At 44.8% G+C, this 17,113-nt stretch overlaps 1 protein-coding gene across 3 annotated transcripts in view; it reads right to left on the bottom strand.

Annotated features, from left to right (window-relative positions):
* fbrsl1 (fibrosin-like 1) overlaps nucleotides 1-17,113 on the bottom strand; it is a 283,649-nt gene that overhangs the window by 27,158 nt on the left and 239,378 nt on the right. For all 3 annotated transcript variants that reach the window (XM_053326197.1, XM_053326196.1, XM_053326195.1), the window contains exon 7: nucleotides 9,411-9,459. In XM_053326197.1, coding sequence (XP_053182172.1) covers nucleotides 9,411-9,459 — 49 coding nt within the window. The remainder of the gene's footprint in view (nucleotides 1-9,410; nucleotides 9,460-17,113) is intronic.

Raw genomic sequence — 17,113 nt, 5'->3', positions numbered from 1 at the left:
ACCCTGTAAATTCTCCTGAAAGCCTCTCCTCTCCCTTCAGCAGCCAGCTCTTAGATTATTGTGTGCCGCTAAAAGTAAGTGCTGGGAGTGTCACACTTGAGAGTGTGTTTTAAGCACCATAAAGTATCGAGACCCAGATGGCTCATCCTCCCTGAAAAACATGTCCACACTACTTCGGCTACAGTGGCACCTGCTACCAGGATTAGGTCAGTGCTACGCCGGCCCAGCACACTAATACAGTGTGCCGCAGCTGATAAGGAACCCTGGGCTCTTCAGCACTCGCCCTGCACTTAACAGATGAGTCAATAACAGTATCATTAGTGACAGCAGAGCTGTATATGAATTTTTTCCAAAATCACAGGGTGCAATGATTTTGTAATATTTGTCACTGTTAGACTTTAACAGATGGGGTCTTTTGAAGGTCGATATCAGTGCTGATATTTCTTGACTGAACCTGCAGATTTGTATTTGGTTAAACTATCCCATATATTTCAATATTACATTTTGTGGTCACTAAAGAGCTTCCCCGAGAATAATATTTAAAAACACAAACATAAAAAGCTTTGATAGATTTTGCAGTTAACCTAAAACCTAACCAACAAAGGGCACATAAACAACAAAAGGCAAATATATATCTATATATATGTATATAAATATGTGTGTGTGTGTGTGTGTGTGTGTGTGTGTGTATAAAACCCTATTAATAAAACTGCTGGTGCTCTCTGCACACTTCTCCATGAGTCATGAGGCACTGGATCAGTCTCTCTCTCTGCTTCTCTACAGCAAACAGCAGTGAAATCCCAGTCCTGCAACACACCCCTAACACAGGAGCACTAACCCAACAGCCAGGGAGGTTGGAGCCTATGCTCTGCTGAATGGGGTATTACAGTTAGTCAGAGGCCATTAGGGGCCCCACCGCCAGGGCCCAGTGCAGGGAATTCACCGGTAGCCAAAAACAACAGCCAAACAGATGACCGCTTGAATATTGGAGGAGACCACACTGTGCATGCTCTCTCTTTTTTTTTCCTTCTTCTTTTTTCACTCTACCCTGAAACGGCCAAAATGCAGGCCCCCGTGTCTGAGCGAATTACCGCCTGTCTGTTAACAAACACTGGGACGATTAATGGTGCTAACGCCCAATGAAATATGGGACCAAACACAAGTTCTTTTTCAGGAGTGCGTGTCGGGTTACTGCTTTCACCATGTGTTGAGTTCAAGGCTAATAGTTAGGCTCTATGGCAAACCTCTCCAAACCCAGCCCTCTGTCAAACATACTGTACTAGTCCAAGCCTGCGGTGTCGCTTCTAGACAGAGTGGCTCTGATAAGTTACTGACAGGAACATTGATGTTAATATGCTACCACTGGAAAGGTATGGAGCTCAGGAATACTGAACAAACAGAAGAAGGAGACCACCCATCTGGTAATACTTAGAAAATACTTTATATGGCAGCCCGATATTTCTCTTTGATTTGGGATCCTGCTTCCTGGGTTCATCTCCTTTCTCCCCAGAATTCTCTCTGGCACGCTCTTCTAATGCGTGGATGTCCTTGTCCGTCATGGAATCTGAAGCATTTTACATCCGTTCTGTTCCTGGCGATAGTTTTCCCATCTTTATAAGCCTGTGTGAACCGCTTCCCAAAATGTCCAATCCATTACAAGCATGTTTGTAATATCCATCTAGGCTGACGACTGTCCCCTTGCCAGCAATTGTACATTATCCAAGCGTCGTGTTTGGCCACAATCACCTACCATCTGGCTTTGTCAATGAGCGTTACAGCCTCATCTGCAAACAACATTGGCTCTGTACCGCTCAACACAGATGAGCTTAAAACGTACATAGCAGAGAACTGGGATCTTCAAACAAATGAAGGGCGGGGGAAAAAAAACCCCACTCTCGCTGGCAGAATCACTGGAGCCGGGAATAAAGGATTAAAAACAAGAAAACCTGCAAGTGATCACAGGCAACAGGCTTTACATTTCAGGCCTGACAGTAGTGATAAGAAGCTGGTCATGTATTCTCCCAAGTAAACAATGAAAATGCCTTCCACACTGCAGCTGGCTGTGTCTCTGTTGGAGGAGGAGGAGGAGGATTAAGATTAGACAGAAGATGTGATGAGAGCTACTGCTCTCTAGAGTTATCCTTTCTAAATTCTTCCCTTTATCCCTTCTAAAAAAAAAAGAAAGAAGAAAGAAGAAAAAACAATAAACAGGGAGCCTATATCCATTTTAGCCAATGGCACTTCCCTGCTGTTAGGGAACCTCTGATTTCCTCACTCAGCGGTAAAGCGTTGGCTCCCTACAGGTTTACAGAGAAGCAGTTAGTGAACTAGACCACAGTAAGACTGCTGCTAATAGGGGTTGGGTTCAGTGTGGAGTTTTTGCTGTCAAAGGGGTTTCATTCCTTGTAGTCATTTATTGAACAACCGAATCTTTGCCCACTGAGCTCACCCAAAAAGACCCATATAAAATAATGTCTCAACAATGACAGTAATCATGTTTCCCTGGTTTCAACATTTAGAGTGCATTTTCCCTGCTGTGCAGCTGCAGTTGATGTCTGCACAAATAGAACTGTCAGCCGAGGTGTAAGTGTCACCTCGGGGTCACACTCGCAGCAAATATTCACATGTACTTTTTGTGGTTTGGTGTACAGCAGGTTCACACAGTCTAGGTGGAGTCATTGAAGGGAATCTTGTGCTTTGAAAGGCCAGATTGCCAGTAAACTGGTATTGTATCATTTAACCTGAACTGAAGAGACAGCGCTGAAAAAAGTCTCAGGGGAGCACTGCACGTCTATTGTGTATAAAAGATGGCTTTGAGGCTGCAGAGTAATGCTCTGTATTGAAGAGTTACACTTTATAGTTCTTGCTTTATCTGATATATAGTGAGGCCATCTGTTTGTGCCGATCTGTTTTTAACAGCGAGCTGGAAAGTGTAGCTCAGAAGTGAAACATCTCTGGCATTATAAACAGACGATGTATAGTGAAAGTGCAGCGGCCAAAATGCTAATAACACCCCTGACAACTTATCCTAAAACTCCCTCGTGGCCCTTAGTGATTTTATAATTGCTCCCTCTCCACAGCTAAAGCTGGATCCATATTTAGTCAATGAACACAGAGCCACACAATGGAGTCTAATCACAGAGCCTTCAATGTGACTCCTGTTTTTCTGTCACAATAGCTGATCGCCACCCACAGGCTCGCTGACACAGATGACAGAGACTGATAGGACTGACTGACAGGTGTCAAGCATCCTGACATGTAATGGCTAACAGACAAGAGGGAGAAATACATTAACAATCTAACAGTGTTTCTGGGCCAACACTGAAGCTCAACCAGCAGTGACCCAATACTCTGAACAGGGACTAAGTTAATATTTGATGCAGGTTGGGCACAGAGCACAGAGCAGACACTTTTCTGATGGACATAATAGTTGCTCTAAAGAGGCCACAGAGTGCACATGGGGTTAGCATAACATATCAGCAATGACTTTACAAGCCTGCTAATTGCTGCGCATGGAAAATGAGGGCTGTCTTTGAAAACAGGCTGCTTGTAAAAGACAATTTAGTTTGACATCACTTCCCAAACAGATACAAATCAAACAATTCTCTCCAGCTGGCTTCTCAAGGTGCCAGCCTGCAGGGATTTTGGCTAATGTGGCTGGGCCCCCCCCCTTTGACTCCCTGCCACTCTGCATGAATAGTACATGACAATGCAATCGCAATTTAAAATGCTATAAATATTGAAGAAGAGTTAAAATAATTTATGGAACACCTAAGTGTAACAGGATGTGTGTGAGAGAGAGTGTGTGTGTGTGTGTGTGTGTGTGTGTGTGTGTGTTTGGGAGCGTTTTGTCTCCTTTCACTCCTCTCATGCAGCATACGGTGAAACGATGGGCAGCAGCGGTGCAAGCTGGGAATTCTGTAATTGCTTTTTCTGTCCCTGAAGCAGGCTTTCCTGCTTTAAATCAAAAAATCCAATCTCAGTAGTAAAGTTAGAAATGGCTCAATTAATAATTAAACACATGTCTTATCTACGCTGAGCACCCCCTATTTATTTTCATCTCTCCGACAGGGGTGGCTGCACAAACAGCATTAGCACTATCAATAAAGGCAGCATTAATATCAGCCCCTTTCTCCAAAAACAAATCACCCAGCTCATAAGCTGTCCGATGTCTGTGAACAGCAATAACCAAAAGATTAATAAAGAAACAAGACATATTCTGTGGTTTCATATGATTCCTCCAAAGTATTTTCTCTTCCTCAACTGTGAATGTTAGCTAACCCGTCTGTCTTCTGTATTCTGCTAGGAGTTTGTACCTTTTTAATATTTAAAATAAATCAAGGGAACACATGAGCTGCTGCTCACTCTCAGTAACAAGCGGGGTGGTGTTAGAAGCAAAAGGGATGGTTTCTTTTATACATCCAAAACTACCAACCTCCAGATCCCTTTTGTACATATTATGAGTGTCACATACAAGTGCCCAAACATCAAAACACCACAGCTTGACCATAAGTGCTATGTCAATACAGGAACCTCAGTCTTCCTGATAAAGAAAGCATTTCCAACAAGCTGCCTGGACTTTGTCAAACAAAGCCCAGTAGGTGCTAGAGGTGAAATTCACCAGGCTTAGATTCCACAGCGGTGATGGCTTCTTTCAATTCCAGTGCTTGCTAATCTGACTGTGTGAAGCCTCTGCAGCCCTTGTGTTTTTCCAACAATATGTCTACCCTCCAGTCATGCCTGCTAGCCAGCCAGCAAGTCACACTCTCCATCTACCTCCACTCTGTACAGATCCTACGGTGGCGAAAAGCTGATTAGTTGGTCAGAGGGTCAACCTCCATTCATTATTTAATGGGCGAGAGGCTTCAAACCGTGAGGCTGGCCACTGAGGTTAGTGATACATTACACTGACCTGGCCAGAGGAGAGCTGCCCGGCCGAATACAAACATGCTGTCTCATCTACTTCGCTATGCCTGAGCTGCCCTCAATCCCCCCTGCCCCTGACCTTGCCGCTCTCTCTCTCCAATCACCATCCTTCCTCCCTTCTATGGCATTCAGAAACCAGCAGGTGAGACTGTGTTTCATTTTCCTGTAAGGGTGCACTGCAGGAGCAGGCCTGTAGCTATGGCTGGACCAGGTAACAGAGGAGGAGAAGGAGGAGGAGGAGAAAGAGGAGGAGGCCATAGCTCTTTTATTGACATGCAGCAAACAGCAGTGGCGGAACAAAGGCCACTCAGCACCTATTGAGAGAGCAGGCCTGCAGACAGGGTGGTTGATTAGTGATTCGACACGGGGACCCTGGACTGTGTAGCACATAATGAGAGCTTAGGGAGCAAGCCATGAGCTGATGGGGGAAAGAGGTACGGTGGAGGCGGGCCGGGGATAGAAGAGGGGAGAGGCAGGGTTCCACCGTAAGGAATTGATTTCCCACAATAGCAAAGATGGATATATGAGTGAAAGGCTCCATAGGAAAAAAAAAAGCAAGGGTACTGGCAGATCCTAAATCCTTAAGCTACAGCATTGGTAATGTGTTTATATATAAACAGTTAGAGGATAAGCCCTAAATCCACTGCCAAGCTAAATGGTTTATGCATCTTTTTTGTTTGTTTACTTCTATGTCAATTAAGCAAATTGGTCCGACATCCCTGACAAGCAAGAGATCTGAAGTGAATAGATTTTGCATTCATGTCCGACTGCTTCTATCTCCCTGAGCACCAAAGTAACCCCATCTTCACCTTTCCTGTGGCCTCAGAGAGATGTCAACAGAGACTCAGATGTGCATGATGGCAGTTGTGTGTGTGTGTGTGTGTGTGTGTGCGTGAGTGAGTGTGTATGTTTGTGTGTGTGTGTGTGAGTGTGTGAGTGTGTGTGTATTTTTTTCCCCCTCTTCTTCATCTGCACGCTCTCTCCTTCCTTTGTTCCACTGGTCTAATCCAGTATGTGTGGGCCGGTAAGTTTAATGGAAACAATTTATTAAGTCCGGCTTAAAATGCCATCTGCAGCTAAGCCTCCCAAAGCCGCTAAGCTCCTGGTTTCGCCCCGGAGCTTGCTGTGTTCACGCTTACTGTAATGCTCTGTTTAAAATGAGCACAACGGGTCAAAATTAATCAGGATTACAAGGGCACAAATCCACTTCAGAAATGGGTTTTCTACCAATCTTTCTCCTGCTATCCCAAGATGCCCCAGGTTTGTCTGGTGGACCGCACACCACATGGGTTTATCCTCACACCATAGCAGGTAGCACCCAGCCAGGACAACATGCCCTAAGAGAGTAGATGGGGCAGCTAGAGGCGTTACATTGGCTATACTTACTGCTTTAAAACCCCATAGATACAACATTCAACATAGTCACTGTAGATTCCAAAGTGTTCAGCTCAGATATTTCTAGCTGCTGACAGCTGGGTGATAACTCCCCATCACTTCCATAGGCGCAGCATTGTGAAATGTCATAAGAAGGCCTACCAGCGAAGTGTTTATCTGTGCTCTGTGGAGGTGCCCCGTACATTCTCAGCTGCTACATTTAGCTTCCCGTTCGCCTTCAAGCAAGTGACAACAGTAAACCCTGACCTGAGATTCAATAAGAGTAGCTCTATGTGGAGCACAAGTCTTCAGAGCGCTTTTACTTAAACATGCCATCCTCCAGGAAATCAATAATTTGCAGGAGGTTTAAGACAGGAAATAAACAAAAACCAATAACGGTTAGATAATGCTTGCCCTCTGCTGTTCCTTCCTACTTCGTAACCACCAACACAGACAGGCATTCAGCAGCACTTGTGCTAGCTCTTGGGTAACAACATCCAGAGAGAATTGCACAGTGTGTGCTGTGTTATTACAGATACTATTAGCTTGTGCTATTATCTGTACTGCTAGCTTGCATCAATAACAGGTTGTCAGCGGACTAACGATGTAGAGATGACGAAAAGTAAATATGAGAGAAAGAAGGCAAGGGTGTCTGGGTTTTGCCCAAAACCATGTTCTGTGTGCATAATTACAGCGCTCTGCCTCCGCTGATTACAATGTTGGTCTTTCCTCTCCTCTATTAACCCTGAACCGTTTCATTAACGTGACAGACTGTGGGTCTATGTGCAATTTGGACGTAACCTCAACGGGTTGTACCCATTGCTGCTCAGTTCAGAGAGGAGCTGAAAGCAAGGAAAGTGTAAAAGTAGACACAGCACATTCAACATTCATTACCTAGAGAATTGTACAAGCCAAACATCATCACAGCATTATATATTTATGTATGCCATAATGTTTGTGTGTGTGTGTGCGTGTGTGTGTGTGTATGTGTGTATCTGTCTGAGTGTCTCCCAGCCAACAGCTCGACAGGCCTGGTGATCAGAGGAAAGCGGGCTTTTCATTGGTCCCACAGGACCATGAGCGAGACCGGTAATGGGACACATACGCTGCATTCTAAACCAGAGGAAAACAGCCTGTGGGCTGCTTTGTATTACACACACACATTATACACACACACAGAAAAACCATTCTAGGCCAAAAACAAACATCGTCCCAGAATCCATTACAGCTCAAAACAACAACATTGGAATGGGAGATGAGAGACGGCTGGTGGCAGCTTTGCAATTGTAGCGTGATAACTTCTTCCTCATCATCACCAAATCACTTCATCAAACTACTGATTTCTCTGCTGCCTCACCCTCTCTAACCCCTAATTCTAATCTGGTGCTCATCTTCTACATTACCCAAACAGGATCTAGTTGATCTGTGTGACAATCATGACAGACGCTGATTGGATTGTCTGGATGTAATTCCAGGGTCTTAAACCAGCCTTGTGTGCACATTAGCAAGACCCACAGACCCACAAGGCCTTCCTTTGCCAGCTGACATGGAAAGATTGTTTAAATGTTTGGTAAAAGACAACGGCTGTGTATGTAGTTGTACTAGCAGCTCTCCACGGTAGAGTATGTTTATGTCCAGACATGTTTTGTATGCGCTTGCAGTAACAATAAGTCAACACCGTGACAGCTGACGACAGTAGTAGGCTGATTGCCCGGCGGAGGATAGATGGACTCGGACGCAGCCATGTTGTTTTCTAAATCATGCAAGTCTGGAAGTGATTGTCACTGTGAACGCTAGTTTCACGAGGCCGACACCGGTCACAGGTCGTCTACATCACACAGCCTGCAGGCCTGCTTTCTCTCCTCTGTGTCAGCCATGTTTTTCCACTCAGCAGTCAAAGCTACTGTGCTAAACCAAGCAACACCTTCTTATGTTGTTGAAAGGGAATCTAGCTTTCACAGTGCATGTTTGGATGGGGAGGTGAATAAAACAGAGGTCATTTTCAAAAGGCAAGTGACTGATGGTATACACAGAGATCAGTTATTTGGGAGAAGAGAGAAATCTTGACATAGTGGTCCAAAATGATTAAGAAGTTACAAAAATAAAATAAACCCTAAAGCCCCTCATGACATGGGCCAAGAGACAGCGATCCCTATCCCTGTCATACTTATGCATGATGTGTACATACAGCAAATACAGCACAAATAAAATGATGTGTTCATGCAATACACCTGATTACAGTAACACAACAGTGTCCATTAATGGTGACAGTTTTAACAGTCTAGTCGAGGCAAGGTTATTTATTTGTTCAGTCTATTCTCTAGACATACACCACAAACCCTCCTAAAATGGCCATATTTTACGCTTTTTGGCACTGCCACCTCCTTCTCTCTCTACTTGTGTTAATGGCCCTGCTTCCTAGTTTCAGCCCTGGGGGGAGGTACTGTGCATGCGGTTATCTGTCACTAGGAGGCTGATTGTGCCTACTTCCCTTCATCCAAAACTTGACACCTTTCCCCCTGCTCTGATTTGGCAGCCATTCTTCAATTTAGTGAAGATACAGGTGCAGCTAACATTGTATACCCACATGGCATATGCAGCACACAGACATCCAGAAAATCATACAAAACTAAACATTTCACATAGAACAGCACAGGCCTTGTAACCCACATATGTGCATATGTGAACACACACACGCAGAGTCCGTGTTGTCTGGGGGGCTGACAAAGCTCTTTCTCTCTCTTTTCCTTTGGCATCCATTATAGCCCAGGCCTGCTGTCAGAGAGCTTGTATTGCCTGAGGGGAAGTTCCCATTTGTGGGAGCATGTGGCAGGGAGGCTCTTAATCCCCTCTAATGAACCAATATGTAGGAGGGCTAAGCCTTTGGCGGGGTCGTCCAAGAAACGCCACTTCGCACCCCGGCAAAAGTGTATGCATATGTAGTCACCAGACCTTGTTTATGTCTGCTGACATTTAAATCTGAATGGGAGCTGCAGGGATTAGAGCGGGGAGATTTGGACTCATTCGCAAAATCCAGTTGTTGTTATGTGTATGAATCAGGCAGCGGAGTAAAGACTGGAGGGGGAATGGAAGAAACAGCGGACTTTTACCTTTGGGTGTGGTGGGGGAAAAGAGCTTCTCCGATCCTACATCAGACACCTGGAAAAAGAAGAAGAGGCAGAGCATTACTGGTTTTGCCTGATGAGCAGAATCAGTGGGAAACTTAAGTCAGTCCTATTTAAATAAAAAAAAAAACTCAATCGCATAATTGAGATATTCATCAAAACATATCTAAAAAGGATGTGGTTTCAAGTGCTTGGAGGGGAAAGCATAGCTACACACATAACATTATACAGTCAATCAACAGACTCCAATCAGCCAACCAAGAGAGCTCCCTCTGTACCTGATGGTCCCTGACTGGCTTTTTCCTGTTGAAGTAACATTAGGTGGCACTGTTGGGCCACCTGAAAACCCTCAAAAGAAATGATGTCAAAGACAGAGGAAGTCAGAAAGGTGGCTATGCAGCATCAGAGCACAAAAGGCTGCTGCGTACATGCGGCTGCTCAAAAATGACATTTCATTCTGCAATATATTTGAATATCTTTCATGAATACACCTTCTCTAAAAGCAATATACTTATTTCACAAATCTGATACCAAACACAATATCAGCCCAGACTGGAGGTAAACAACTGCCAACAAAATGAGTGGTTATTGGGTCAAAACCAATTGTTACTGTTGCTACTGATGTAACTGACAGTGAACAGAGCAAACCTGGTGGACTATAGTCAAATGGAGGGTGAGTCAAATACTTGAGGGAGAAAGGCATCTGACTACGAAGTGATAGTGGAGACTTGTAGACTAAACACTGCAAGGTATTTTCCTCTCTGCTTTAGATGGATATGTAGATTCTGGCAAGCACCACCTCAATCAAAACACACCATACATTTTTACATTTCTACCGGCCAGACAGGAAATTTTAAAAAACTACATCCCAAAAGCAGTAAATCCGCACAAGTCCTGACATTGTGCAAAATACTGTAGCGAAAAGTCTGTACGCTCTGAAGATAATATTAACAATGAAAATCCTCCTTTGCCTGTATGTCAGCCCATATAGGGGCTTTGTTTAAACCCAAGATTTCCCTTTGCTTTAGCTCCTCTCATCTGGGTTCCGCAGACTTGTAAAAAGCTGTGAGAGCTGAACATATGTTCCACCCAAAGGGCCCGAGTGTCCTTAACTGCCATGCTTGTATTTTACGCGGCACAAAGGGAGCATATGTAAAGAATGAACAGTGAATCAGAGTGAGTGCAAGAGAGACAGAGACAGAAAGAGAAAGCAAATCATTTTGTAAACACAGATGGCTGTCCTTGGCATCCCTGTTAGTTCTTCACAAGTGTTTTGAGGACGTCCTCTTCTTTCCAAGACCTCCCAATTTCTCCTTCCCTGCCACTGTGTTACTGTTCTCTGCAGTGTTTGTCTGTCTGTGCTTGATGTCTCGTCTCAGCGCTAAACACAACAGCAGCCAGCATAACGCTGTGTGAAGAAAGCAACAATTTGCTTTCTTCACAGCTACACAGCAGCTATATAAAATACAGGTAGGAAACCTTAATGGAAGACAACAAAGTAGCTATAAACAGCTGCTAAACGTTTACCAAAAATACAAAAACACAAAGTTCCGTTGATAATTATGGAAAGATATTCGCCTAAGTCAAATTACAAAGTACAATCCAAAAATATAGACACATTATGCTATATTAGATTTGCTAACTGTGTCATTTTCAGTTGTGACTTTTAGATAGAGCAACTGCGATGGTGTCAGTTATGACATTAATAGACTACAGTATTTATAGAAAGACCGGTTAACCAGTGTGTTTAAGGCGGTGCAATTACTTGATTCAAATGTAAGAGGAGGTCAATGACATCTCTTCACTTTCGTCTCTATAAGTGGAACAATCAAAGAAGAGCGGACAATCAACACAGAAATGTTTCCTGTTTCCTCTTACAGTAGAGCAGGCGTAAGACTATAGAGGAATGACAGAGTGTTGAGCATTGCCCTCTTTCAGTCTCCCAGAACCAGGGCGCCAGGCTACAACACAAGCTCTTTGTTAGCTTTGGACGACATTAAACGCTCCAGTACCAAGCCTCAGCGCCGTAGCAGCACAACCTCAGCCTTGAATCACGGCCCCGGAGGCCCTGGAAGAAAAATATGGGCTCAGAATGAAATGAAGCTTGTCAAATGGACACGGGAGCTGGATCAGGGACTCGCTTAGTGTGGCACAGGGTCACAAAAGCACAAAAAAAAAAAAAAAAAAAAAAGACAGGGTAGGTCATGCCACAACTCATTATAACAGTTAAAACAATTGTTATGACCAGGGTGGTTATCCAGAGAGCGAGGCAGACATAACATGTTCCTGTGAAAGAGAACAGAAAAAGCTGTGTTTACTATGTGCCAAGACGACCTAGATCTGCTTATCCCTATTCTGACCATTCCGAGTGTGGAGTTAGCTGTTTTATATTCCAGACGTATTCCAAGCAACATCAACAACCACTATTTAGGTTTAAATGCTGTGTTTTGCACCTGCCAAGTCTGCATGAGTCAGTCGTATAATCCACAATTACAAGGCCGGCTTACAAAAGCACTTCTTAAAAAGGCATGTCAAAGCAGAGCCTTGATTTGGCTTGCTGTTGTTTTTGTAGAACTTTCTGGGTTTTGCTGGTCAAGTTGACATTTTTTCACGGGGCTGTGCTGCTGGCAGTCGGAGCTGCCTGCGGTTGTGGTGTGCAGAGGTCATGTATAACAAATTCTTCACACTCTCTTTGTTGAGGCAACCCTGGCTGCCATTAAAAACAGACAGGGAAAGACCAGACAGAGGGGAAATATATATAGAGAGAATGAGACAGACAAAAAAAAAGAAGAGCAAAGGCCAGGTTTTCCAAAGGAAACAGGGAAATTTAACCATTTAAAAAAAATAATGGGGGAAATTCAAGCCACATTGCCTGGGAGCCAAAAGCCCTTGGAGCGGGCCGCAGGAAGCCTGACCTTTGTGGGGGCCGTCTGCTATTTGAGCCTGGGGCTTCAGGGGCCTGGCCTCCTCTCTGGAGGGCCGTCAGCAGGCCTCAGCTTTCCTTCCCTATTCTATTCATTAGCCATGCTTTATGATTCAGCTTCCTCTGAGCCACACAAGAGCTCCCTGAGGAAAGAGACTGCTGGAGAGAGGGAGAAAAAAAAGGAGTGAGACTGAGGGAGGGGGAAAAAAGCAAGAAGGAGGTCATAGGGCCCAGCCGGGGCCCAGCTCTCAGCAGCTGTGAAATCCTCCCGTTTCCTCGGCAGGCGCAAAAGGAAAGAGGGGAGAAAGAAAGAGAGGGAGGCCAGGGAGGGAGCTGGGCCAGTAAACCCACCATCAGAGTGCTAACTCCCTAAAGAGCCACAAGCAGAACCATAATTCCCAGATTTAGGGAATGCCAAATTACAAATTACACTGCTGTTTGTTTTAAAAAGTCCCCCAACTTCCCTGAACACCAGTGACTTATTGGCTGCATAAATCTCCAGATAATAACAGAGACGCGGGGGGATAGCAGAGAGGCAGAACCCCTCGCCAGCAATAAGTGAGACATTTACTGCGAGGCAGAATGCATTCGCTGTCACAGCAAAGAGGCGAAGAGGAGAAAAAAAAAAAGTCTTTGCAAATTTTCTATGTCCACATCGCTTTTACTTAACAACACTGCAAGCTAATTAATTTAGAAAATCTGAGACAAGCCTAATTGCATTTTTTAAGTGTTAAAACGCTTCCACGCTTCATTTTAGCACAATGGGCCGACTGAGCAAGGCGATGCAGGCAGCGAGGGAGGGTGGTGTAATCAACTGAATGACCTTCAGGCATAAATTTATGAAAGGCATTGATCAGTTAAGGCTGTGATTTCACCGAGACAGGAAGGTCAGCAATTACCCAGATTCAATTAACCTCATTTAGTAAAGACTGCTGAGAGACCAATTTCTTTCCACGCAACCCCCACTCACCAAACCCCATGCTTTATATCAAACGATCCCCAGACCGTCCATCTACCTTTGATCTGAGGGTTCCTATTGCATGCCCTGCATTCCTTGGAGCTGAGCAAATTATCTCCAAACAGGAAGAAATCCTGCAGCCAGGGGGTTATGTAAACCCAGACTAAATAAAACCAAATTCCTAATAGAGTCCACCCCATACCAATCCCAGCAAGGAAGGTAAAGCCCTTCCCTTCCCTGGTAGAGATAGAATTTTTACACAGACTGGCAGTGCTATCACAACAGCTGTGGCGTGAAAACAAAGAAACCTGTTAGTAGGCTTTGTTGTGGGCTCCTGCCTGCAAAGACTATAATTACAATTTAGTTCTGAGTCATTTGGCACATTCTATGTTCTTGACAGACTGTTGTAGCACAAGTGGAAAGGCTAATCTTAACAGTTATATACCACAAACCAGATATGAGCCAACAAGTTCTCAAAATGACATTTCCCTCATGTTCCCCCTTGTGAAATGATCTGCAACAGAATATCAAAACTAATTTTATGATTTTCAGTTGTACAAAACTATACATGCACATTGAAATCAAGTTCACATGCATCAGTGCAGCTAAAGCTAGAAGCATGTTGTTCTATTATATAATGATGGATAATACGGCATAGGAAACAAACAGCACACTGTTGTTCATGTTTCCCTGACAGCTAAATGAGAGGGTCAAATGTCTTAGCGTGGGCAAAGACTCTTGATGGTCCTGTATAGGAGTACACAGTTACTCTTTCCTGTATTGATGTGACATGACATGACATGACACTAAAAGACATATCAGGTAGTATGAAAGAAAGAGAAGAAAGAGAGAAAAAAGAAGAAGAAGGGAAGTAGGCAAGAGGGCACATGTACTGCCATGGACCATCAGGCTCTCAATTACCCTGGCCAGACCTGCCTGTCCACGGATCCACATTCCCCAAACCTCCCACCTTTACACACGCACTCACACACATACACATGCACGTGCACTCGCACACACGCACGTACACACAGAGTGTTAATTTGTTTCCCTGCTTGGTGTTTCATCACTGTCAGCTTCCTCCTTCACTGCCCTCTCTTCCGATTTTTCCATTTACTGTCACCTTAAGTCCTGTGTTCCATCTCTTTTAAGGGTCGTATTGTTGTTCTGATATATTTCTAGAGCAAAATCAGGTTTTGGAGAGTTCCTCTCATTTATCTTCCACTGTGCTGAGGATGATACTGTTTATTTCAGTACACGTTTATTAAAAAAATTACAAAACATTTACCACTACTACTTTACTGTATGTTTATACCTGATTGTAGTTGCTTAAGGAAACTCTTGAATGAACGTAATGTGATATTCTAAATGGAGTTTGTTTTATTTTTTGATTGATTTCTGTATGAAAAGACAGCTTTAGCGTCACACACCAATCTTGAGCACTGAAACAAAGAAGATTATCAGTACTGATATGGTAAAAACACATATCAGTCAAACACCTGCGACGGCCTGATTTTCCTCTATTCATGTGGGAGTAGCTCAGAGCTTTAATAAACATTTCTATCAGCACCCACTCAGGGCCCTCAACTACTGTCACCCTTTAACCTCAGACATCCACTAATGCTACTTTAGCAATAAATGCCACATTAGCCATGCACAGTGAGCCTAGAGCTCCCAGGCTGCAACAGGAGACGCCAAATTACTTATCTCTCCTGCTTTCGTCCTCGCCACCGTTTCGGAAACTTAATGACCTCCCGAGCGGTCGTTTATTATAAGCCACAACAGTGCTACACATTCCCAGCGCGGGGAATAGCTACCATCTACCATACTTCCAATTCCCACCCACCACTACCGCCGCTGCCGCCTGCTTGTCAGAACAGGTGTGGGCCAGCAAGACTGCAAACCCCCAGCGAGCATGACGGGATATACAGCATGAACGGAAAAGAGAGAAGAAACCTCCCACGCAACTGTCAACCAGCAGATACTCATCTCAACCGAAGCATCATTAAGATGATAATGAATTCCATAGTGACCGTGTAGAATGGAGTGGTCTCCCCTTGCACACACAAACCTCTTTATACTTAGCCCTGAGTGCCATTTTCATAGCCACCTATTAGGCATGTGTATGTGTATGTGTATGTGTGTGTGTGTGTGTGTGTGTGTGTGTGTGTGTGTGTGTGTGTGTGTGTGTGTGTGTGTGTGTACAACAGTGGGCCAGGGCTGACAACTCCTGCTCCTTCTCCCCTAGCAACAGACACAGGAAAATGAATGCCGAGAGAGGAGCAGGGGGGCTTGAGCTTTGTGTAAAATATTACCCTTCGTCTCACTTACCGCACCCCACAACACCCCTGCTCCCATCCCTCCCTCCCTCCCTCCCTCCCTCCCTCCCTTGGCTGTGCAGCAGTTGCTAGCCCTTATCACGGCTGCCTGTCAGTTTAGTATACAAATTAGCAGTCTATCAGGGGAATGCAGGGGCCTGTTTCATCAGTAGGGAGAAGGGCAGAGGCACGCATTTCACTAAAGCCTCTCGCCGCTGCAGACAGAGAGGGTCACAAATCAGCGCCGCAGCAGGCCCACAGCCAGCACTAACCAGATAAGGAGAAATGAAGGAAAAAGGACAAGGCATATTTCACCAGAGAGGATCCAGACCTGAAAACTCCCTGCAAAAGGCCCAGGATGAAGGATGGAGGTGTGCTGGTGGAAAGGGGGGGTTATAAGGATGGAGGAGGTCACAAATCACAATCTCAACCACACAGATTACAGAGTAACAAAGAGTATATGAGAAATGTGTATTGAAAAACGAAAAAAAAACGAAAAAACATCATGAAATCCATTTTTATAAAATGCCAATGACAGAGACAAAGGAAGGGCTTTCAGTTGATAATCAACTAAAAATTGCAGGAAATTAAGGCCGGCACATTCCCACTTTCTCCTGTGAAGTGAACCTGTGCATGTTAATACCAGCAGAGACAAAACGGCTGCGAAGGGCTCTCATTAAGTGGCATAATGCAATGAGGCACAGTCTAAATTGCAGCAATAAAAGCCGACAGACAAATCATCTCGACCATCGCAATCCATTTAACTCAATTAATGCAACACCAGATCTGAGCTCAGTGGCTTAAAAGCATGTGTGGCTCTCCTCCTTTTTCAGGCTTAGAGGAATAGGCAGGGGGGTTAGGAGGGGTGGGGGTGGGGCGGTGGGGGGCACCAGGGGAGGGAGTTAGTAGTATCTCTTTTAGGGTGAGATAAGGGCCAGTGTAGCCACTGCACTTTGATTAAGTCCTGCTCGAGACCATGAAAATGGGGAAGGAGAGAGAAAAAGAGAAATTAAGGCGATGTGAGACGTAGAAAAACATAAGCGGAAGATAGCAGTAGCTCTGCTCGGCAGAGCACAAGCCGACTGTGGAAAGGGCGTAGCCTCTTTTCCTTTTTAATGTCAAAATGTGTGCCAGCAGCGATAAGAACCGCAGGTAATCTCCCAGTGGAATCAGGGGGCTGTTCGTCATTACTCCCTGGCCCTGATAGAGATCAGAGCACCGGTGGCTTCTCCTGGCTCTCTGGGCTTCTCGGCAGCCGCGATGGCAGATAGCCCTTTAAGACACGGCTCACTGCTCCCCGATTGGCTGGTCAACAGCCACAACCAAATCCCAGCTCCCTCAGGGCCGCTGGGAGGAGGTATGATAGGACGGGTCACAGAAACTCACTGTCCCCGTATCCACATCATCCACTTGTTGTAAAGCCTTTACCCCATTGTGAGTGTGGGTGGTGGAAAGTATAAAAGCTTTTCTGGATGTTATTGTCTGAGAG

Source organism: Scomber japonicus, chromosome 9, assembly GCF_027409825.1.
Source record: "Scomber japonicus isolate fScoJap1 chromosome 9, fScoJap1.pri, whole genome shotgun sequence".
Taxonomy (NCBI): Eukaryota; Metazoa; Chordata; class Actinopteri; order Scombriformes; family Scombridae; genus Scomber; species Scomber japonicus.
This window is presented reverse-complemented; position numbering and strand designations above follow the sequence as displayed.